This window comes from Erpetoichthys calabaricus, chromosome 18 (genome assembly GCF_900747795.2).
Source record: "Erpetoichthys calabaricus chromosome 18, fErpCal1.3, whole genome shotgun sequence".
NCBI lineage: Eukaryota > Metazoa > Chordata > Cladistia > Polypteriformes > Polypteridae > Erpetoichthys > Erpetoichthys calabaricus.
In genome coordinates, this window is record NC_041411.2 from 65,604,695 (window position 1) to 65,629,166 (window position 24,472).

The 24,472-nt window shown below is 39.7% G+C and overlaps 1 protein-coding gene across 1 annotated transcript in view; it reads left to right on the forward strand.

Moving 5' to 3' along the window:
• The window catches only part of cpne9 (copine family member IX), a 737,722-nt gene that overhangs the window by 645,590 nt on the left and 67,660 nt on the right, over positions 1-24,472 (forward strand). Inside the window, exon 18 of the mRNA XM_028824197.2 lies at positions 18,922-19,024. Coding sequence (XP_028680030.1) covers positions 18,922-19,024 — 103 coding nt within the window. The remainder of the gene's footprint in view (positions 1-18,921; positions 19,025-24,472) is intronic.

Below are 24,472 nucleotides of genomic sequence, written 5' to 3' on the forward strand. Positions count from 1 at the left end.
CTCTAATTCCTGTTTTATGTCTTTTTTGTTCATTTTTGATTCTTTTGTCTATTCGTATTTATTTGTATTCTGTGTTTTTCATTAGTTTTGTGCATATGTAATTTCTATGAGTCTGTACTTGTTCTGTTAAATTCCTTGCATTTTGTAGGTGGATCCCCAAGTGGCGGGGCCACCTATCCAACTCAATCAAGGGACAGCCATCAAGTCTATTTAGGCTGAGGAAATATAAAGTCCTTTGTGGTTCATTGAATGTGCTTGGTGGTGTTGGTGAGTTCATGTGATTATTGATGTGCACGTGTGGATTTTTTTAACTTCTATCCTTGGTTTTTGGCTTTACCTTCTGGATTTCTGCTTTTGGAACTTGTTTGCCTTTGGTTGCCTTTGTTGTTTAAGGCAACTCCTTCCGGAACCTTTGTGCTCTCTGGAGCTTCCAGTTTCAGGGTATTTTTTGTAAAATAAGTATTTTTATTTCTAAAGTTTTTTTGCTACTTTTTCCTTCAAGCCGAAGGTTGACAGATCATTCCACTTATGGAGCTGTTTGCTACAGGTTTTGGTACTTGGTGCTTAGGAACCCCCTAGATCTTGACACCATGAAGATGGCTCCTACTAATGCGTGTGTGATATTATACATATTATAATAAAAATTATAACATGGCCGTTTTAATGAATTAGTTATGTAAGTGCCACACAGGATGGATGGGTATCCCAACCAGGAGAGGAGAAGGTTCCTTACCCATATGGGAGGCCCCAAGTGGATGGACAAGCATTCCAACCGGACATGTTGATAGCACCTTCTATAGCCAGGATGAAAGGGAAGGACAGGGAAGACCTGGCTATAAGGGATGTTCCTTCCCCCAAGACTCTGTGGCAGCATGCAGGATATTGGTGCCCATTCGGAAACAAGCAGGGAATACTGGGAATTGTAGTCCTGCTGGGGTTCATGTTTGTCGCAAGAGGGTGCTGCAGAGAGAAACACTCCATGTCATTAGGAACTTCCGTATGACCCGGAAGTACTTCAAATGGGCAAACGTCCTGGCACTGCAAGTACTCCCGGGTCCTCAATAAAGGGGACCACACTGGCTTGTCCAGGAGAGTTGGAGCTGGGAGTTAGGAAGGCAGCACTCAATTGGAGGAGAGCAGTGCGGTAGAGGGATGAGAGGAGGGGAAGGAGAGAAGAAATTACTTGTTTTGTGCTTGTTATTACAAGGTATATGTAATTAGCACCCTTTATTAAACCCGGGACTGTCTTGTGTTTTTGTGTTCTGGGGTTTGGGACCCACTGGTGCCCCCTAGCCTTTCCTGTATCTGTTAATGTAACTTATGGTTTTGTGTAATATGAGTTCCCACAAACTCCCTCCAGAATAGCTACATATTTCATGGGAAATTATAAAGGCACATTCCATCTTGTTATGTTTTAAAGACTTAAAGACTGCATATATTAGATAGTAATATGAATTTAACTTATGCTTAATTCCATTAGGGACACTTGCATTGTTGATCTATTTATCTTTTTTTTTTGTATTGTCTGTCTACTCATTTATTTTCTTTGTAATTGTAATTCTTTTACTTTGGTTTACTTCTCATAAAGCACATTTTAGCTTCGCTCTTTTCATGAAAATGTGCCATGTCAATAAATGTTGTTGTTTCAGGGTATTTTTAAACCCGAGCCTCCCCTGTGTCCTATTCTCTCCTTTATTAGTGTCTAGCTTTTCAGTTTGTGCGGTTGTTCTATTAATGAGTATGCCCTAGATATTTGATCAATTATCTGTCCCACAACTAAGTTAACTGACTATTTAGATTCATAAGCCATCTGTAATGCTCATTAAAAGCAAGCTTAGCTAGAAACTTTACGTCAGTGCAGAATTTCATGTCCAGTGAGGATTCGGGGAAGAATAAAGCCGTGGCAGTTTCACGCAGTGTAAAGCTGTGCAAAAATGAAGCGTCTTCGCTTAGGTGTTCTGTTTATAGGAGACTTCCTTCTGTTTTGAAGACGGGCCTTTAAAACGTAAGCTCTTTTACAGCAAGTCTCCACTTCAGGCCGGTTGATATTCACCCTTCTGAAATGAGAAATAAACAGTGACAGTGGATATTCTGTTATGAAAAACATTTGCTGACTATTACAGATAATCTTCTGTGGGTTTTAATGAGAGAGATTACCGTAGGTGAAATACATTTTCAAATCAAAATTGAATTTCATGCTGCTTTATCTGCCGAAGGTCATTATGTGGCCTTCAAATCTTATAAATGTAACAATCACAATGGAACCAATTAAATATGGGACTAATCCATGTAATTTGGCAATAATAATAAAAAGGAGCCCTTTGTATAGTTTATTTAAATCTCTGTAGTGCAGCAACATTATGAAGAAAAACGATCTTAACAAAACATTCCGTATTTAGCATAAAATGGAAAAAGTATTGTTTTGTATTGTTATGGCTCTGTCACTTCTTTTTGTAAATCAATTTGTGATCTTTTTGCTTGCATTCATTTATTTTCTTGATAAGGCCTTGATTAAATTTAAATCATTGTAATCAATTTTAAGACAGAAGTAACTGAACATAGTCAAAACCACTGCAGGTAATAAACTGAGATCGAGATGAATGAGTCACAGCATAAGGAGCTGGCATGGTTTTCCTGTGAGATGCGGTAGCGGTCATAAGTTGATTAGTTGTAAGACGCATAGGTCATAAATCTGTAACTTTGTCTTCTTCTTCTTTCAGCTGCTCCCATTGGGGGTGGCCACAGCGGATCAACTTTTTCTATATCTTCCTGTCCTCGTCATCTTGCTCTGTTACACCCATCACCTGCATGTCCTCTCTCACCACATCCATAAACCTTCTCTTAGGCCTTTCTCTTTTCCTCTTGCCTTCCAGCTCTATCTTTAACATCCTTTTCCCAATATACTCAGCATCTCTCCTCTGCACATGTCCAAACCAACGCAATCTCGCCTCTCTGACTTTGTCTCCCAACTGTCCAACCTGAGCTGAACCTCTAATGTCCTCATTTCTAATCCTATCCATCCTTGTCACACCCAATGCAAATCTTAGCCGCCTCCAGCTCTGTCTCCTGCTTTCTGGTCAGTGCCACCATCTCCAACCCATATAACATAGCTGGTCTCAACACCGTCCTGTACACCTTCCCTTTCTCTCTTGCTGATAACCATCTGTCACAAATCACTCCTGACACTCTTCTCCACCCATTCCACCTGCCTGCACTTTCTTCACTTCTCTTCCACAATCCCCATTACTCTGTACTGTTGATCCCAAGTATTTAAACTCATCCACCTTCGCCAACTCTGCTCTCCTCTTATTTACACACACGTATTCTGTCTTGTTCCTACTGACCTTCATTCCTTTCCTCTGCAGAGCGTATCTCCACCTCTCCAGGGCCTCCTCAACCTGCTCCCTACTATCACTACAGATCAAAATGTCATTGCAAATAAGAAAGGGCTCAGAGCTGATCCCTGATGTAATCCCACCTCCACGTTGAATGCATCCATCATGCCTACCGCAGACCTCACCACTGTCACACTTCCCTCACACATACCCTGTGCAACTCTTACATACTTCTCTGCCATTCCCAACTTCCTCATACAATACCACAACTCTTCTCAAAGTACCCTGTCATATGTTTTCTCCAGGTCCACAAAGACACAATGCAATTCCTTATTGTAAAAAGAGACAAAACAGCGAAAGAAGGTTTGGGGACCCATCATGTATATTGTAACAAGGAATAGCTCAGTTAGCAAATAAAGAGTAATCATATAGGACTGAGTCAGAGCGTGACTGAATTGGAGAGTGAAGTGGTTGGGTCTTATTGGTGGTGGGCAGGAAAAGGCGGGTTCTCGACGGAAGTGAAATCAGTAGAACGGTGTGATCTGGCAGCGGAAGTGGGTGGAGCTCTAACTTGGCTTCCCTTCTGGTGATCTGTGGAAGAGGGAGAAAAGGCATTAGTGCACTTCATCAACCCCTGACTCTGCGTCATACCCTCAGTTAAGCCCTTACACATGCACGCATGTGTGACACTATATATATATGTGTCCTCTGATTTCTTTTTAGGAATGTCAGAGACTGCCTTCTACTTATATAAAAGGCATTAATACTGCTAGTGTGAACACAGAGACAGGGGTTGCCCATTCTAGGGGTTTTCTATTGGAATGAGAGAACATAAAAGTGATTTTAGCTCTTTCTGTGGAAGGGGATTAAAGTTGAAGTTCTAAAGTTAAACTTATTATGTTTATACAGTAAAAAAGATGAGCACAATAGAAATTTATGTTGGAGTGCCGCTGCGGCAACATCAGCAGGAGCCTCCTTATTATTTTTCTGCTCCCTGCTGTCAATTCTAATTACTGAAAAATATAATTTAATTCCACTACCTTACAGTAGATAGATAGATAGATAGATAGATAGATAGATAGATAGATAGATAGATAGATAGATAGATAGATAGATAGATAGATAGATAGATAGATAGATAGATAGATAGATAGATAGATAGATAGATAGATAGATAGATACTTTATTAATCCGAAGGGGAAATTCCCATACTCCAGCAGCAGCCTACAGATAAAGACAATATTAAATTAAAGAGTGATAACAATGCAGGTATACAGACAGACAATAACTTTGAATAATGTTAACGTTTACCCCCCCCGGATGGAATTGAAGAGTCGCATAGTGTGGGGGAGGAACGATCTCCTCAGTCTGTCAGTGGAGCAGGACATTAACAGCAGTCTGTCGCTGAAGCTGCTCCTCTATCTGGAGATGACACTGTTTAGTGGATGCAGTGTATTCTCCATGATTGACAGGAGCCTGCTCAGCGCCCATCGCTCTGCCATGGATGTCAAACTGTCCAGCTCCATGCCTACAATAGAGCCTGCCTTCCTCACCAGTTTGTCCAGGCGTGAGGTGTCCCTCTTCTTTATGCTGCCTCCCCAGCACACCACCGCGTAGAAGGGGGCGCTCGCCACAACCGTCTGATAGAACATCTGCAGCATCTTATTGCAGATGTTGAAGGACACCAGCCTTCTAAGGAAGTATAGTCGGCTCTATCCTCTCTAGCATGGAGAATCAGTATTGGCAGTCCAGTCCAATTTATCATCCAGCTGCACTCCCAGGTATTTATAGGTCTGCACCCTCTGCACACAGTCACCTCTGATGATCACGGGGTCCATGAGGGGCCTGGGCCTCCTAAAATCCACCTCCAGCTCCTTGGTTTTGCTGGTGTTCAGTTGTAGGTGGTTTGAGTCGTACCATTTAAAAAAGTCCTTGATTAAGTTCCTATACTCCTCCTCCTGCCCACTCCTGATGCAGCCCACGATAGCAGTGTCGTCAGTGAACTTTTGCATGTGGCAGGACTCCGAGTTGTATTGGAAGTCTGATGTATATAGGCTGAACAGGACCGGAGAAAGTACAGTCCCCTGCGGCGCTCCTGTGTTGCTGACCACAATGTCAGACCTGCAGTTCCCGAGACGCACATACTGAGGTCTGTCTTTAAGATAGTCCACGATCCATGCCACCAGGTATGAATCTACTCCCATCTCTGTCAGCTTGTCCCTAAGGAGCAGAGGTTGGATGGTATTGAAGGGACTAGAGAAGTCTAGATTATATATTATTATATATTAAAACCCTTAATTTTTGAAGCCTAACTGAAAACCACTTCCTCTGAATTTCTAATGGGGTGTCAACATATGACTGGTGTTACATAATGTGATGGTATTTTAAAGAGAAGTCCCAAGATGTCATGTGCAATGCATTGTAGCTCATGTGATATGAACTATCCTGTAAATAAGGCAAAGTGACAAAATAGTAGACAAACAAGATGTTATATATTATTAATGAGACACAGAATGAAATGTGCCAAAATTACAAAAACAGAACTATAACAAAATCATCTGAAAATACAGAACCGTATCAGAGAAGGCTAAAATTGTATTCCAGAGTTTCATTAAGATTATTCCAGGTTGACTTTGGTTAAGCACAGCAGTTATCACTTTTTATAACCAAGATCTTCAAAATGGTCTCTGACCTGTAACATCTTCAAGCTTGTAAGTGCACATGTCAAGGGTTACCTGAGAGTCCTTCTCTGTCGTTATCCCTGAAGCGTCCTCCATAATCAGCCCGATGTCATAGTCACCAAGTTCTCTTCTTTGAGTCACGATAGCTAACAATAACGACTAACTGGATTTGTCCAGCATTTTTATACATGACCTTAAAAATGATGCATTGTTAATTTTTTAAATATTGTGGGGACCTTGCCCAAGTGGGACGCCTGGAGAAGGGAAGGACCAGGAGAGAGGCAATATCTCCCTTGGGATGCAAGAGGGCAGCCCCCTGGATTTTATCGGGACCACGACGGACTTGGAATTTGGAAACTCAACCCTATGGAGCCCCGCGGACGGTCCCAGAGCTAGTGCCTGCAACACTTCTGCCACACCAGGAACTGCTGCTGAAAGAGAACCCTGGCACACCTGGAGTGCTTCCAGCTGCCCATGCAGCATATCCACCACACCAAGACGTGCTGCAGGAAAATCATCAGGGTGCACCAGGAGCACATATAAAAGAGGCCGCCTCACTCCATTCAAGGAGCCGGTGTTGGGATGCAGAGGACAGAGCGTGTGGGAGAGGAGTGGAGGTGGCAGAAGAAAGATATAAGAGAAAGGAGAAGAGAATAAAGAGAGGACTGAGCAGTATTTGGGCTTTTTGGTGCACTGTGCAGGAGAGAACAAAATAAAATTGTGTGCACTGTTTGGACATTGTGAGTCTGCGTCTCTGTCTGGGGTCGGATTGATCTTCCACACTATCTTAATAAGTTTAGGGAAAGAACCTGCCTTTAAATAAACATATCTCTCTTATGTACATGAGTGTTACTCTATTTTATCATGTAATTATCTCATCTGATCTCATTATTGGTCCCCCTTAATGCAATGCAAGGTCAAATCTATCCTGGCAGCACTTGTGCACAAAGGAAGAAGGTGTCAGTTTGTCACAGGGCTCATTCTTGCAAACACACCTGCATTATGGATTAACCAAACCTAAGCATCTCTGGGTGTGTGGGAACAGAAGCAGATTACCTGGAGGGAAACCAACACAGTCACAGGGAGAACATTCAGGCACAGGCTATCCACTGCACCCACTGTGCCACCATGGCTTTAACTGTAGATCCCCAAATAACTAGAAATAAAGTACAACACAGACTTTTAAATATAAATCGGCAGGCTGAAAGAGAGAACATGAACACAAGAAGACCTCGTATAATTTATTTGTGTTTACTCTCACTCTCTTGTACTCATATTACATCTGGATTGGTAGCAGGCCTGTTGTTCCTGTGATATTGGTTTCTGCGTCATCTTAAATTTCTAATTTGCTCCATTGCTGTCTGTCTGACACAGTTTCTGCTTCAGTCATAATAATCTAAAAAAAATGAGGACCAGCACTCTTTATCTACTGCACAATAAATAAAAAACAATAAGGGTAATTCTTTCCCTTCTGTTTACAACATAAAATGAAGATGGGCCCTACTGCATGCCTTTAGGCTATGATCAGAAAGAGTTATTTTCAATTTATTTGATGGCACCTGTTAAATTGCAGACTTTTTGTGTTGTGTTAGTCGAGTACAAAGTGTTTGTTATTGTTTCAGTTGGTGAACTCCTGTGCATCTCCATCTCAATTAACTTTAAACACTGTCATCTGCAGTTCCAGCACTTCAATTTCTCTTTTGTCATTCGCTTACAGCAAGGGGTCCATTTAGTGAAGCTAAACCGAAACAACAGCACTGGGAAATGATGAACCAGTAATTAGATTTTTTTCTTTTTTCTGTTACACAGTGGTGTATTTGGTTCAAGCCGTGTCTTACAGATGATGCTGATAGCAATTAACTACCCAGTGTCTCCACTCTTTGTGATTTTTCCTGTGACTATGGGCCTTGTAACTTGGAAATTGTTGTCTTGCCCAATAGGAATTCAGCCACATATTTTCTTAACTATTATTCTGATTATTTAATATTATTATTATTGTTATTATTATTATTATTATTAATAATAATAATAATAATAATAAATCAGTATTAATTTTACATAGCACCTTGTATGGTCAAATCAATATTCTGCAAAGCAATTACAAGTATTATACTATCTACATCAGTGTTTCTCAGTCTGTGGGTCACCGGACGTCCTAGATGGGTTGTCAGCTTAAGCTTACTGTAATGTTATGGGGGGCTACTGACTGCAGATTTCAATTTTGTATTTAGTTATAGGGACATTTTGCTCCTGAGCACTGAGGAATTAAAACGACTGACATTAAAATGACAGGTACAAACAGATGACAACCTGTTACACAATGCACAGTACACTTCATGAAGAAAACCATCAGGCATGGACAAGGACATGGATCAAATGCTATGTAGCGTCACCTACTCTGAACTCTTCCAATCTCTATATATATAAAATCCAATGTCTGTCTGTATGTCTGTCCACTTTTCACGAGAGAACTACTTAACAGATTTAAATTGGGTTTGCTTGATCATTCCGGTTAATTTTGTGACTTCTCTCATCGTGCTAAGTATTATACTTTGGTTGCAGCACCGATGTATTCGTGCAAATCCGAGAGACAGTCTGCAGGGTGGGGAGGTGGGACCTCAGGAGAGTGGAGCAGGACGGGGCCTTCCTCATTCACGCGCCAGCCTCTGTTTGAGTTGCTCTACCTCTCACCACGTATTGGAGAGTACGTTGCCTCCACTCAGCTAGCAATACCTGTTGTCATCTAGAGATTGTTAAAGAGTAACGTTTGACATTTCTGCTTTTCACGAGAGAACTACTTAACGGATTTAGATCTGTTTTTTTTTCTATAATTTGCTTGAACATTCCAGTTAATTTTCCGACTTCTCTCATCCCACTAAGTATCATAGTTCACTTGCAGAAGTGATATATTCGTGCTAATCTGGGGCATAGAGGCTGCAGGCCAAGGGTAGGGGGAAGCTTGATGTCAGGAGTCGAGAGCCAGGTCCTCTTTACTCACACGCCAGCCTCTGTTCGAATCGGTATACCTCTCGCCATGTTTTGGAGGATACATTGCCTCCGCTTAGCTAGTGATACCTGTTTGTTTCTTGATTTTTAAAGTTTCTTATGTTGCACTACTACGCGGGCGGATTCATCCCAAAAACCTGAAACTGACAAGAACGTTAAAAGAACATGCTGAAATTTTCTGAGGGGATAGGCTTACTTTTACTGTAGACCCTTTGACTTAAATTCTTCTCTTGTGTTTCGGGTCTGATTGCTGTGCTTTTGGTCTCCTGGTATTTGACATCTTCAGCTCCATCTTTCTTCTGGTTACTTAATTAGCAGGGTGTTACACTGTTAGGTATTATAGATGTAAGGAGACGACAAGCAAAATGACAACTTTTTTTGGCTGACTAAAAAGATTACAATATGCAAGCTTTCATTACCGTATTTTTTGCACCATAAGATGCACCTGACCATTAGACGCACCTAGGTTTAGAGGAGGAAAACAAGAAGAAAAATATTCTGAACCAAATGGTGTACTAATATGTTTAATAAAATATAGCAGAATAATATTTCAACCATGTAAATTCAACAGTGGTATTAAGAAGCATCATCACTGTCATTAACAAATAAGGAGAGACTTTAAGGTTCAAGCACTCTTCTAGTTTTATGGAAACCCCAAGAACTCCTCATCGCTAGTGTCAGAATTTATGAAGCTCAGTTGCTCACAATCACTTTACAGGAGCACGTACCTATCATCACGCGGCATAACCTGTCCAAAGCCACCAGGGGACAAAGCACGTTTGGACCAATGCTCCCTGAAGTTATATCACCAGTCTAGTCCCATCTATATTTGTAATGCCACAAAGCCCTTCATCTCATGTTTTGTTGTGGGTTTCCAGTTTGAAAAACGAGAATGCGGTGCAAGCACAGCCCTCGATTCAAAAAATTGCTCTGCATACCTGTTTGTCTCGTCTGACAGTAGCTGAAAGGCAGCTTCAGGATAGAACAGCCTGAAGTAGTCCAGCGGCTGGTAATCTGTCGAGTCCAACAGCAAGCCATACTGTCTTGTGAAGTCCGGTAGCCAATTTGGCTCCCATGGATCAATGTCTAGGTATTCCTCCCACACGAACCTTGCCATAGGTGCACGAATGCGCTCAGCTGGGGCGGCATCTGCTGGTGTCCTGATCAGCTGATGCCAGTTCCTCACTCTCTTGTTCGATCTCCTGATCACTCTCAACAAAAGTCCGACTCCGTGATAATGCGCAAAACATTTGTTTTCTGCACTCGCTTCGCTCCCTCATGAGATGTTGATGCCATCTTGCCATTGTTTACATTTGTTTACATTTCGCAACTCACGCACACGCAAGGATTAGATGCCGAGTCAATGAGTCTAACATTCCTCCAAGCACAGAGGGAATGCCTGTAATGTAACAGTGAGTTTTGTCGCCCTCTACCCCTGGATGTCGACTTTTGTCAGGTAATACACATCATGGTCTGTGACGCAATATTCGCTCCATAAGACGCACAGACATTTCCAACCTTCTTTTGGGGAAAAAACGGTATGTCTTGCCTGAAGAAGGGGCCTGAGTTGCCTCAAAAGCTTGCATATTTTAATCGTTTTAGTTAGCCAATAAAAGGTGTCATTTTGCTTGACTTCCAGTTACTTAATAAATATTAATGTGAGTCCAGCTTAGCATGACATAACTAAGTTAAGGGTTAAGAATTTTTGATGCAAATCATAATGAAAATTACGCAGTAGTAAAACAATTATTAACATGTAAATTGATCGAACAGTCCACATGTATTTTATGGACTTGGACTTTAGGAGGTCCTCTGGGTTGTGCTTCAATAATATGGGCTATTGGGCCTACTGTTACGGACTATTTAGTCCCTGTACACACAGTGAGAAAACTTGCTTCACATTGCCAGCAGTAAGTTGTACTTGTTGCCAGTGGGTGTGGGACTCTGCCAGGGCTGCCTTTTGTCACCATTTCTGTTCAGAATTTTTTATGGTGTGCACTGTTGAAGTTTGCAACCAGTTGTGAAGCAGCCAGGGTGAAGATTACCACCTCCAAGTCTGACATCTTGCTTCTCAGCTAGAAGAGGGTAGTATGCCCTCTTCAGATTGGGTAGGAGGTATTACCTCAAGAGGAGGAGTTTAAGGGTCTTGTTAACGAGTGATGGGAAAAGGAGTGAGAGATTGACAGGCAGATCAGACCTGTTCCTGTAGGCATGCAGATGTTGTTCCAGTTAGTTGTGGTTAACAGAGAGCAGAGCCGAAAGGCAAAGCTCTTGATTTTCATGTCAAGCTACTTTCCTACCTTTACCTATGGCCACCAGCTTTATGGTTATTGACCTAAACTACTAGATCATGGATACAAGAGATGGAAAAGTTCTTCCTTTGGAGGATGTCTGCACTCAACCTTACAGATACAGTGAGGAGTGCAGACATTTGTAGAGCCTCTGCTCCTCCACATTCAAAGAAGCCAGTTAAGATTCTTCTTGAACACCTCCCTGAGGAGGTGTTTAATGTATATTCAACTGAGAAGAGACCATGGGGGAAGATATCCCTCAGCTGGCCTTGGAATGCCTCAATAAGTGGCAATAGTTCTACTACTGCTATGTAATTTGTGAGGGAAAGCCCTCAGAGTGTAAGCAGCGGGGAAGACAGAGTACACAGGGCATCGTCTCCCCTGGATCGCTAGATGGCAGCCCCCCTGTGTTGCTGCAGCACCACAGATTCCCACGGGGCACCATGGGAACTGGAGTTCTTTGGCTCAGCCCTGTTGGGTTCCCTGGGTGCCGCCAGGGGGTGCTGTGGGGACCAGCAAGCCCTACTTTGTAGGCCTAGCTTGTGTTCTAACCAGAAGTACTTCCAGGGATTACATAAAAGAAGCTGACTGCCTCAACTCAATGAGCCAGAGTCAGGAGGATAAGGATGAAGCTTGGTGGGAGGAGTGAAGAAGACAGAGAGATACAGATTGCTGTATATTGTGTGCTTTGTGACTGTAGCTGTGGTGTGGGAAACACTTGTTAACAAAGAGTTTCCCATGAATAAAAACCTTTGTTTGGGACAACTTGTGTCCAGAGCCTGTGTGTGCTATGTGTTTGGGGAGCTGGAGCACCACCTGGTGGTCACAAATTATACAGTACCTGCAGCTTGACCAATTCAAACGTTTAGCATCCTAAACTCTTTGTCAGTACAACAGCAACAGTTCCAAAATATTTAATGAAATGGTACATTTTCAAAAGTTACCAAAACATGAGCAAAATGGGTGCAATGCAAATAGAAAGAGAGAGATCAGTCCACAGCTTTGGAGAAAGAATGGGGAAACAATATTCAACCCTTGGTATGTCTAACTAACAGGATAGGTAGGCAACAGACAGGCCGAGAGAGAACAGAGACTTCTTGAAGGGGCATATGGAGAGTCCAAAGACTGGAGATACTGAGGAGCAGAACCATTCAGAGAACTGTAAGTCAAAACAAGAGTTGCAACAACAGGAAACCAGTGGAGAAACTGCAGCAGAGGAGTATCTGGAGTGAAATGAGGAACTCCATTTGGATGAGCTGGGGAGGTTGGATTGCAGCCAAAGGAAACCCAGTTAGAAGAGAGTTGCAGTAGTACAGCTGAAGAGAACCAGTTGAATGTCAGAAATTAGTGAGGAAGGGTCAAATCCACTGAATATGAGGAAGAAAGAAAAGGCATGATTGGTTTATTGAAGAAATATATCTGATAAATAAAAGTGTGGAGTCCAGAGTCATGCTGAGATTCCTGACTGCGACTAATGCTTAAAGGGTGACACCTTCAAGGGCAACGCTTAGAGACAAATACAGAGGGAGGAAAACCAGAAGGCAAGTACAGGATATCTGACTTTGACAGGTTAAGATGATGATTTTTCATCCATGATGAGATGGCAGGGGGACAGCTGGAGATCTGGGCTGAAACAGAGTTACATGCACTATGTACATATTTTTACCCAAAATCATTTAGGTTTTCATTTTTGCATTCTCTTTGGCACATTTAGAGTCTTATGCAACTGCTAATTAATCAGGATTTATTTTAGTCATCATCTTAGGCAGAGTATTCCCATCTTGAAAGCTGCAGCCAGTGCTCCCGTTCATCTTAATTTAATTTTTATTTTCAGGCATTTAAATAAAAGACTGGAAGAACTAATCAACTTTGTCCATTGGTATTATGTTACATTACACCTACAGTGCATTGAAAGGTTCAAGGCTACAATGATGTAAGTAAAGCAGCCAAAGCGTGATTGCATAAGAGCTCCCACTACAAAGCTTTTATATATAAAAGTTGTTTTTTTTTTCAACCTTCAGAGAGTTCTATACACCATGAAAGAACTGCCAAGGAAATAAATAAAAAATACAATCACAAGTCATACTCCAAAAAGCTGTTCAAAGCAATCAGGGCAAGGTATTGGAGACAATCCTGTCTATAAGACCCCTCTAAAAAATACTATAATATTTTTCAGCAGAGGAAAGGTAATAAAGAACAAAACAGGGCAGAACCCAGAAGACAGTCCAAATAATGAAACTGCAAATTTAAGGGCACAAGCCCACTTGCATTCTCTGATCCAACAGAACACAAACAGAAAAAAAAAACCAAAATGGAGTTTGATCATCACTGTCTGTAGAAACACATCTACAGACTTAATCTGCATTAAAATATGAAGCAACATCTATAATACAGTAGCTTGACTTAACTAGACCATAACATAATGTAATGTAATGTAACATAACATAACATTCCCAGCCGAATAATCCAATATGGGTTCATAGTGACCTGGCAGCAATGGGTGAAATTCAATTAATTCAAATGTTCAATTCAATTTTACTTATTCATTCATTTTCTAACCCCATTTATTCCGCTTATTTCAGACCCATGGAAGTCCATAATAGGGAGCCTGTCTACCTGCAGCACCCACCCGTGGCACCCAGTGACCCCAGCAGGTCTGCTCTGCCGGACTACATATCCCAACATGCCCTGCTGGCTTCTTACTGTGCACCGACCTCCAGGGCTGCTGCCATCTAGTGTGTTAGGGGAATAAAAAGCCTCCAGCAGCTTCTTCTCTTTTTAATGGGCTGTCCGTCCACCCTTTCTGGTCCTTCCTTCCAGGTCTGCTCCCTCTCCTGGCCAGAATGCCTGTCTAGCCCGTGTGGCATCTACAACGGGAATGCTTTGAAATAGAAAAAGAACCTTAGGAAGGACATTCTTAATGATAGTGTTATTTCTTCCTGATATAATTGTTTTAAATGTGCAATTAGTTTATTTAGTGGTGATTTTTATACCTTTGTGGTAAACCATCAAGATCAAGAACCTGGCCCCAAAGTACAGTTTACCTAAAGAGGCATCTGTGTTGTAAGAACATAAGAACGTAAAGAAATCTGACAAACGTCAGGAAACCATTCAGCCCATCAGGCTTGTTTGTTTAGCTAAGAGCTAAGCTGTCCGAATATCACATTAAGATACTTCTTAAAAGTTGTCAAGGTTTCTGCTTCAATCACACATCGCGGCCCTTCTGGGTTTTGTTACTGTAAATAAATAAATTTAGGTTCAAGTTCTTTACCTTTTAGTACAAAGTATCAAGAGATTCTTACTTGACAATCTAACAGTCAGTCAGTCATTGTCCAACTCGCTATATCCTAACACAGAGTCACAGAGGTCTGCTGGAGTCAATCCCAGCCAGCACAGGGCACAAGGCAGGAACAAACCCCGGGCAGGTCGCCAGCCCCCTGCAGGGCACACACACCCACACCCACCCACTAGGAACAATATAGGATCGCCAATACACCTAACCTGCATGTCTTTGGACTGTGGGAGGAAACCCACGCAGAACATGCAAACTCCACGCAGGGAGGACCCGGGAAGCGAACCCAGGTCTCCTAACTGTGAGGCAGCAGCACCACCATGTTGCCCCCAATCTAACAGATTCTACAAATTTCATTATATTTGGGGAAAAAAATAAAATAAATTTCAAGGCAGCTCAGATTTTGGAAACATTGTCTATGATGTTCCCCTGTGCAAACTGGAAATCCGTGGAAAATTTGATAAGTTAAACGGTGTGGATTTGCATGCTGGACAAACACAAATAGGGATACAAGTCTTTGCCTGGCACAGGGAAACCAACTAAATTTTGGAATAAATGTCCCCCTGTACAATTAGGTATTAAGTTAAAGGTGTGGATTTACTTGGAGCTGCTCAGGGTCAGGACACCAATTCAGTGTTGATGGGGCATTTGTGCACAATAATTGGCTGAAATAGGAAATTGGGGTGAATTTGTAGGGGACATAAACATATTCCCATTAAATTTTAGGTAACAAAACAATGATGCTGTTGACCTATTTTCTTACTTGTTGTTCCAGTTGAGGATCATAAGTTAATGCATTGATGCCTTTAATAAAATTCCTCAGATGTTTGCTGCTTTTATTACACTTGCTACCAGACAGCATGACATTTGGTAAACTTTTGTTAAAAAAGAGGTAAAAATGCTCTGCAGCTAGACACAATTAATTAAATTAATGAGGCACCAGGGTGGCGTAGTGCATTAATAGTCCTGCTTTGTGCGTTTCAGAAATAGATTGGAGTCATCCAGCAGTATACAAAGTATATAAACTAAGAGTGTAAAATCAATTTTCCAGCAGTTAATTAAAGCCATTAGTCTTCTTTATGGCTTAACACTGTTGACCACTTCTTATATTTTTAGCAGTATTGCTTAAATATAAAATCTCCTTGCAGGCACAGAAACTTCAGATTTCTGCTTGGTAGAATCTGCGAAAGCAAGCTGCTAACCTAGGGAGTTTCTTTAAAAGTGAGATAGAAATTTGCAGGAAAATGTGTACAGACTAAGGACATTTAAATACTTTTAAAGTTAAAGAAAGAACAATTTTCAATAAAAAATTTTTTAGCAATATACAATAAAGCTCAAAATGTATAAATATATAAATGTCTGTGTTTAATACAGTTTTCAAGATTTCTGATAGTTCAATCAATCTGTTTATTATTACAATTAGTTATGATTGTGTGGTAAGACAGCCCCCGGACACAGACAGACAGACACCGAATGGCCAAAACACACACGTTTATTATAAACGACAACACCACAATGCCTTAATCATTAGCCAACTCAGTCCCTTTCTTTCTCTCTCCTTGAATCCTTCTGCTGCCTCTACTCCTCTCCCAACAAGCTCCGTCTTCATCCTCCCGACTCCGGCTCTCCTACTGGAGTGAGGCAGCCCCTTTTATGCAGTACCTGGATGTGCTCCAGGTGCTCGGTGACGATCTTCCTGGTGTGGCGGAAGTGCTGCCCTACAGGGTTCCATAATCGTCCGGGCGCCCCCTGGAGGTGGCCACAGGCCCCAACAGGGATGAGCTTCCCAGCTCTGTTCCGGTGTTTCCCAAGCAGACCAGGGTGGCTGCCCTCTCGTGGCCCAGAAGAGGTATTATCCCTCTTGTGGACTGTCCAAGCGTCCCAGCTGTGTAGGGTCCCCAGCTGTCTTCCACAATTGGCAAAATTTGGCAAATTATATTTAGCAGTGAATTTGCTGGGTTCACCGGTAATTTTGCTCACTGAAGTTTTTCCTTAAAATTTGCCATGCAGCTGGCTCAGATGAACTTTTTTTCTACCTCCCATGATTCTTTGTGAGGCCAGTGTGACATCACAGAGCTGTTTCAGCCATGTTGGTTAGGGATGTCACTACCTAATCTGTTCTTCCGGACTTATTTGCGTTGCACATGCACATAACTTTCACGCAGATGTACTGGAGGTGTACTCCACACTTTACATCACTGCTCAATTTTCTCAGTGCATACAGGTATGTGAATACTTTACGGTGTATACACACAGGCGTGATGTCACTACCAAATATGGGTACTCCAGCTAGATTTGCACCCCACATGCATTTAAACAAAAAACAAACAGCATTATCATTTTACCTGACCATCATGAAAATATTATAAAAATACTTTGTTTTTCATAGATTGATTGAATGTTGAGTCTTCAGCGCTGGATTAAGTTTATTATACTCCTTGTTATGTAGCACAGATCGAGTAGTAACAAGGGTGGCCCCATGAATGTATAATGCTGATCCCTTGTAGCACAGGCTCTGTGGGCGTTAGTTAGTCAGAGAGATAGGAACTCGGGAGACACGTAGAGAGGTAAAGAACTCGAAATATAATTTTATCTCAGAGAGGCCTGGCAACGCTGTGGCTACCACTGCTGTCTCACATCTCACTTTTTTGGCCACAATAACCAGTCCAGCATAGTTGCCAGATGCTTCCCTAGCCTTCAGGAGCACTTACTGTAAAAGACCATTGCACGATTATAATCCGCTCAAAACAGGTTCAGTTTCTTCTGCCTCATTGCATTTTACTGAGTTTTCCAAAATTCCCGAACATTTCCACATTTTTACCAAACCCGAGGCAAAGTGAATTCAGTGGCGTGCAATACCTGCAGTCCAGTTTTACATAGCAACATCAAAATATATATAGCAACTCAAAAGGTAAGGCAACAATGTTGGTATTGCTTGTCCCAGTTAGGAACTCAAGAAACAGAGGATAAGAAACTACAAAAGACCTGGCAACAAATATTGAAAAATGCAAAAACTGTTTCATTTGATGTTGACTGGTATGTTTTCTTTCAGTTTTGTTCTAATCATTTCCTTGAACAAATTCATGCTGCTAAAATAATAACAAGAAATAGTACTTAACAATTGCCACCTGCTTCTTTTCCTCTAATACAATATCAAATTGAAGAGTGAACACTTTACAGAACTTTACTTAACAGGGACTTGTTTGAATGAGGAACAGGGAGAGCACATTGCCGCCACAGCACAGGCCAAGATGGCTACTTCATATGCAATAATGTTATATCTTTAGATGTTGGAGAGATTTGTCATTTTGCCAGCCTTTGTTGCAACCTTGTTGTCTTTTTGTTTTTTTTTTGTTGCTGGCTAGTACCCATTTTGATTCCACCACCACCCGCACCATTGCTTGCCATTTCGTTTAAGAAGTTACTTATACCATCATCTCCAGGTCTTATTCTAAAAAAATCCTCCTCCAACTGCAGACCAAATGACATCCTGTTTATAACAGAGCTCAATGCAGACATAAGAGTGATAAGCCTAGTTAAAAATAACAAATATTGTCTGTGAGATATGTAAGTTAATATGATCACTATATGTGGTTCAGTTTTAATGTCTAACATTACGACCTTGAAGAATGTAATACTATGGAGACCTCTTAGAGATATCTGAAGCTCATCATTTAATATGACTTGTAGTCCACGTCCTCATGCTAAAGTGCAAAACCCATGAAAAAACAGAAAACCAGCAGGGAATAGCATCAGGAATAAATCGAGTTTTTTGGAAAACAATGGATTCAGACTTAAAAAATATAATTAATCAGAACTGTTTTATTGCCAAAAAGATGAGACTTACCAGGCCATATAGTAAGTGGTTTTAATATAAAGAAATTTGTTTTGTCCAGTATCAATTTGTTATGTTATTTATAAAAGTGCTATATAAATAAAATGTATTATTATTATTATTATTATTATTGTTGTTGTTGTTGTTATTAAATGAATTAATAACAGAAAGTATTTTTGAGATGCTTTCTTATCATGAAAAATGTTTATGCAATTACTTATTGTTAATTAAAACTATGAAAGAGAACTAGAGCATGTAGTTTGAAAGTTTGAAAATACGAGAATTATGGGTTGGATATTGCTCCAGACAGAAAGATCTGTATATAATACAAATATTTACTCTAGTTAAGGTGAGATCATTTCCTATTTATTCTCAAATTATTTCCCAAATATTAAAAAAAGCTTTTCTTCAAGACTCACACATATAATAAAATGTGATTTAGTTTGATGATTATTTCAAAGTTTTTTCTTGCTTAACACAGGTCAGCAGCTAAAGTGACGGATGGCTCCCAGTATTTTGTCCTTTTGATGATCACAGATGGAGTTATCTCTGACATGGTCCAGACAAAGGAAGCCATTGTTAATGTAAGTTGGGGCAATATTTTGATTATTAAGAATGGAACTGTTGGAAAGTGGGAATTCTCAATACAGTACAGTTAGTAGTTCTCTCAGTACAGTTAGTATATCACATAGCAGTAAAAATTATTGCTGCCTGAATTAGTGAGCAGACCTAACACTAAAGTTAGTTTGAGCTTGTCTCTCCAGTCAAAGGATGTACCAATGATTAAAATAATCAGTCATGGAGACTCAGACTTCAGATCTAGGTAGGTAGATAGAACGAACTAACTAACAAAACTAACGAACTAATGAACGAACTAACTAACTAACTAACTAACTAACTAACTAACTAACTAACTAACTAACTAACTAACTAACGAACGAACTAACGAACTTACTTACTTACTTACTTACTTACTTACTTACTTACTTACTTACTTTATTTGTCCCCAGAGGAAAATTTGTCTTTGTACAGAATTCTCTTTAAATAAATAGATATATCCAATGCTTGCTAATTAGGAGTGAATAGTGAAAAATTATATAGTTTGAAAGAAAAAGCTGTCTATAATGAAATATTTAATGATTTTTCAACCAACCATCCGATAGGTCATGCTCTGGATAAATATGAAGGAAAAAAAGCAGTCATGTGATAATTCTCAATAAGTGCAAAACTTTCATTGACTGAACCATTTTTGAGATCTAATGAAGACTTCCAAGGTGGGGTGGTAAATACTTTTTGTGGACATTATATGTGTTTTCACCAGCAAATAAAATATTACCATCCAGATAACTAGCTGTAACAATCGTTTTATTATGTAGCCTAAGACTTTTGCACGGTACAGACACAGGGTTGCAGGTTGCTGAGCCTGTCTCAGGTGTTTCAGGCCAAAGACAGGAACAAACACTGAATGGGACAACAGTAAGAATACAAATTAATTAGCTCAAACAAAAAAGTGACAATCAATATGTGTAAAAAGCACAAGTCTACATAAAGTTTCTCCAATTGCAGCTAGTAAACTTGGTGCAGTACTTTTGAATGCTGACGTCTAGTGCGCAATTCCTCACCAAAATTCCCTTCAGCTAAACTCAGCGGTTTATATATAATTAACACAAATTGCACTGAACATTAATTACTCACACTAGACGGGGCTGTGTAATTATCTATCCTCTGCTCCATCCCTCATATGCACGCACATCTGAATATATGCTTCTTTGCCTTCAAATGTCTCATAAATGTCACAATTACAGGCTTGTCTATCCAGAACATATGCTAGTTGCTTGTTCCACACTTTTTTCGTAGCAACTCTCCAATTCCCATTGTCTCTTCAGGATAAACATAATGACAACAAATAAGCATATCACATAAGGATAAGCACTACTCTGAAAAGCAGGCGCTCTGTATGCATGGGCTTTGCTAAGAGGTAATGAATCGTGAAACACATTTACATCAGGATAATTTACAGCTGCGGAGGAGTTTGGCTGTAGGATGATTATTTTTTTAATTAAAGAGCATCAGGCCAACTTAAATCGAGGTCTAACTGTTGTCCAGCCTGCTCTATTAAAAGGCAAAAAGGTTAGCTACTGTAAATATCCACAGTGCTTAAGAGTTTTATTCTTGTCTTGATGGTTTTGTAAAAATGCAGTTTACCGTTCTGCTACCTGCTGTTTACATCAACTAAGTAGCCTTTATTTTGTTTAATGTGTATTATTTCTAAGATTTTTACGACTATCTTCAACAACAGTACAAAAGGGTCAAATGGTGATTTAAGACATTTTAAAAATGTATTTAATATCCCCAATTTTTTTATATATAATGACAGTTATAGTTAGCACCACTACCTCTTGCCTCATTGATTTGCCTCCCATATCCCAAATATTTGCATTTTTGGTAGATTGAATAAGTGGCATCTTGTCCAGAGCTGATTACTGCCTTATACTAGCTAATGATGGTCATAGGCATCACCCCTACATCCCTGAACTGCTTTAAAGGAATATTTCACCCAAAACTGATATTTTTCTTCTATGTTACTTTCTCCATATAATTTGTAGTGATGGTCAAGAAAAATTTTTAATGTAATGTTTTCATGCAGAGCAGAGATAAAAAGAGCTTAAGATTTAATACAAGCCAGTGGTGGTCAAAGTTGTACAATGGCAAACAATATGAAAAATGTTCAAGGAAGACAAAAAAAGAAATCTCACGTTACTCATGTTGCATAATCCATATGTCAGTTATCCAGTCATTTGCTCAAAAAGTGCAAAGCACATGCAATTTTTGCTAAAACATTGTTAAATAGATATATCTGGGAAAAGTCAGCACACATCATAAACAGAAAAGTAAAGTCACATGGGATTGACCCTCGTTCATTGGTCAAGGGTCCTGTCTCCAATTCAAAAGTGTTGTGGACTACTTTTATTTTCCAGAGATATTTATTTAACATTATTTTATCAAAAAAATGCATGTATTTGCACATTGTAAGCACTGGATGATGTGACATGTGGATTTATACAACACAAAAGATTTTTCATGGATGTTGTTATATTGTTTGCTGTTGTCCAGTGCTGATCACCAGTGACTCCCGTTCTATCACAAACATTGTTATGTCAATTCCCTGTGAAAATATGAGATTAGATTAGATTAGTTAAACTTTATTAATCCTGTGGGGAAATTTAGAATTATAGAGCAGCAGAAACATTAAAACAAGAATACGAACTCACAAGACAAATAATATAACCAATCAACCAATCAATCAATTGATTAATAAATAAATGTATATTGTGCAGCTATTTCAAACTGAATTTAAACAGTTTATATTGATTACATCTCGTCTGAAGAAGGGGCCTGAGTTGCCTCGAAAGCTTGCATATTGTGATCTTTTTAGTTAGCCAATAAAAGGTGTCATTTTGCTTGACTTTTCACTAAGAGTATATCCTAAAAATCTTTCTCAGCCATCACTATAAAGTGCATGTCATATGTAATATATTCAAAATATATAAATCTATATATATAATGTTTTGATGGCATAATCATAGGTTTGAAATTACCGTGTTGTGTTTCTTACAATGTCTAATTCCAGAAGATCATGCACTGCAGTTCAGTACAAGAGAAATTAAATACTTTTTTACTTTCTCGTTTACGAAGTATAGGGAAAGTATTGTAATCGTCCAGAAATTCAGTGTTGAGATTTTGATGAATCTCAACATTATAGACCTCCCTGACTTTCTTATATATGAAATATAAGGAAAGTATTATTAATCATCCAAAAATTCCATTTGGAGATGAATCTCTACGTTTTAGACCTCCCTGAATCTGAAAATACCATTTTTGGAATTATGTCTGTGTGTCTGTTTGTGTGTGTGTAAACACGATAAGTACGCTTTCACTTTGGTCAACTAAATTTTGCATACAAGTATTAGGAACAAAACGTAGATGTCTATCAACTTTTGAGCTATTTCTGCTAACCGGAAGTGGTACTTTACCTGTTATTCATGCAGCTGCAGAGTCCGATTTATTCAACTTAACTTTTATAATAATTGTTCAATATATTATTAATTTAATATGATTTATTGTTGATGGTTCTTTAATGAACATAATATAAAAATATAATCATTGTCTTGTGGTTTACTCCTCAAATATCCATCCCCATATGTGAGTATACGAGAAAGTCTAGAGGAGACCACTCCCGATTTTTTTAAGATATGAATGGAAATAAATCCATACATAAATGTATCATTGTTATAAAGTAGGCATCAATGTGTTTCACAAATCCGGGTTCAATTCCTGTGCTTGGCCCTGCTTGTGTGGTGTTCGCGTATTCTCCTTGGTTTTGCTTCTGTTTACTCAGCATACATTGGTTTTCTAACACAAACCAGAGATAAACATGTTAAGTTGATTGGTGGCTCTACATGTCCCCAGTAGGTGTGAATGTGTGTGGGTGTGTGTGTGAGTATGGCCCACAATGCACTTGAATCATGTTAATAATGTCACCTCCATGGCTGCCTAAAACCTGTAAATGCAAATGAATAAATGGTTGCCTTTGATAACAAGTTGTCCTCTTAAAGTCTGTCCACCCAGCCCTTAGTTTCAAACTCACATAATCCAGTTAGAGGGGCACAAGGCAGAAGCAGGCCTCACAGACACTGAGTCCTGGGTGGAAGCTCCATTAAAGGACTAACCGAATATAGCAACTCAGAAGAATGCAATGAATGGAAGGCTACTGTATGCATGTGTCACTGTGTCTTTTTAATTTATAACAATACTGAATAGTCTGCGATAAACAAAGACATTCATCAGTCTTCATTTTGAGTATGCATTTCATAGTAGTATTTGTATTAACGCAACAAAATGTAAAGCACTCGTTTGCTGTACTACTGGTAGAAAGAAATCAAATATCAAATCAGTATAATTCCAAAGTGACTCAAAATGTAATAAATGGCAGCTTATAATATTACAGTTTGAAAGCCGTGAAACATGTATGAATATATTACTTACAGAAAACAATAACTCAATCCATCTTTATTTGATGTAACACTTTGCACATCTTGATTTTGTTGTTGTGTATTGCTCCATTAAAGATCTTTATAATGAAGCTGTCTTTGAAACACACAATGTGACTGCAGTGCTTAAAAGCACCAACCCAACAAAGCAGCTTCCTTATCTCTATGTGCGGCTCACAGATGGCACTTGAGATTTCACAAATTTCAGTCTTCCACGTACATTCCCAGGCAGCGTATGGCATAAAGCTGCTCCATTTCTGATAATAAGTGCAGTTGGGAAACATACAGAAATGAATGCAGTGAATGTGTACAGTAGAACGTAATAAACACACACCAGAAACTCTAATCTGAATAACACATTTAAAGAACACAGATTTTAAGGCTGACGCAGATGTGTGTTTTTATAACACTGCATTCATCTCAGTACTACACTTAGGTACGCGAGCACATCTGTCATTTCCTCCATCTCTGTTGCTCTACAAACTTTTGGTATTCTTGGTATTTATTTATCCTTGCCAGTTTTTACACACAGCCAAGCATTGAGCAACCTCAAGACCAAAAGTCAAAGTAAAAGTTCTTGATAAAAAAAAGCAAGGAAAACTAAATAGTGTGTACACGGAAATTTTTTCTACTTAAATCTGTTATTTAATTCAATAAGGTGTTATGTAAACATGCAAGTGTATGTATGTATATATATATATATAGTGATCCCTCGCTATATCGCGCTTCGCCTTTTGCGGCTTCACTCTATCGTGGATTTTATATGTAAGCATATTTAAATATATATCGCGGATTTTTTGCTGGTTCGCAGATTTCTGAGGACAATGGGTCTTTTAATTTCGGGTACATGCTTCTTCAGTTGGTTTGCCCAGTTGATTTCATACAAGGGACGCTATTGGCAGATGGCTGAGAAGCTACCCAACTTACTTTTCTCTTTCTCTCTCTTGCGCTTTCTCTGATCCTGACGTAGGGGGTGTGAGC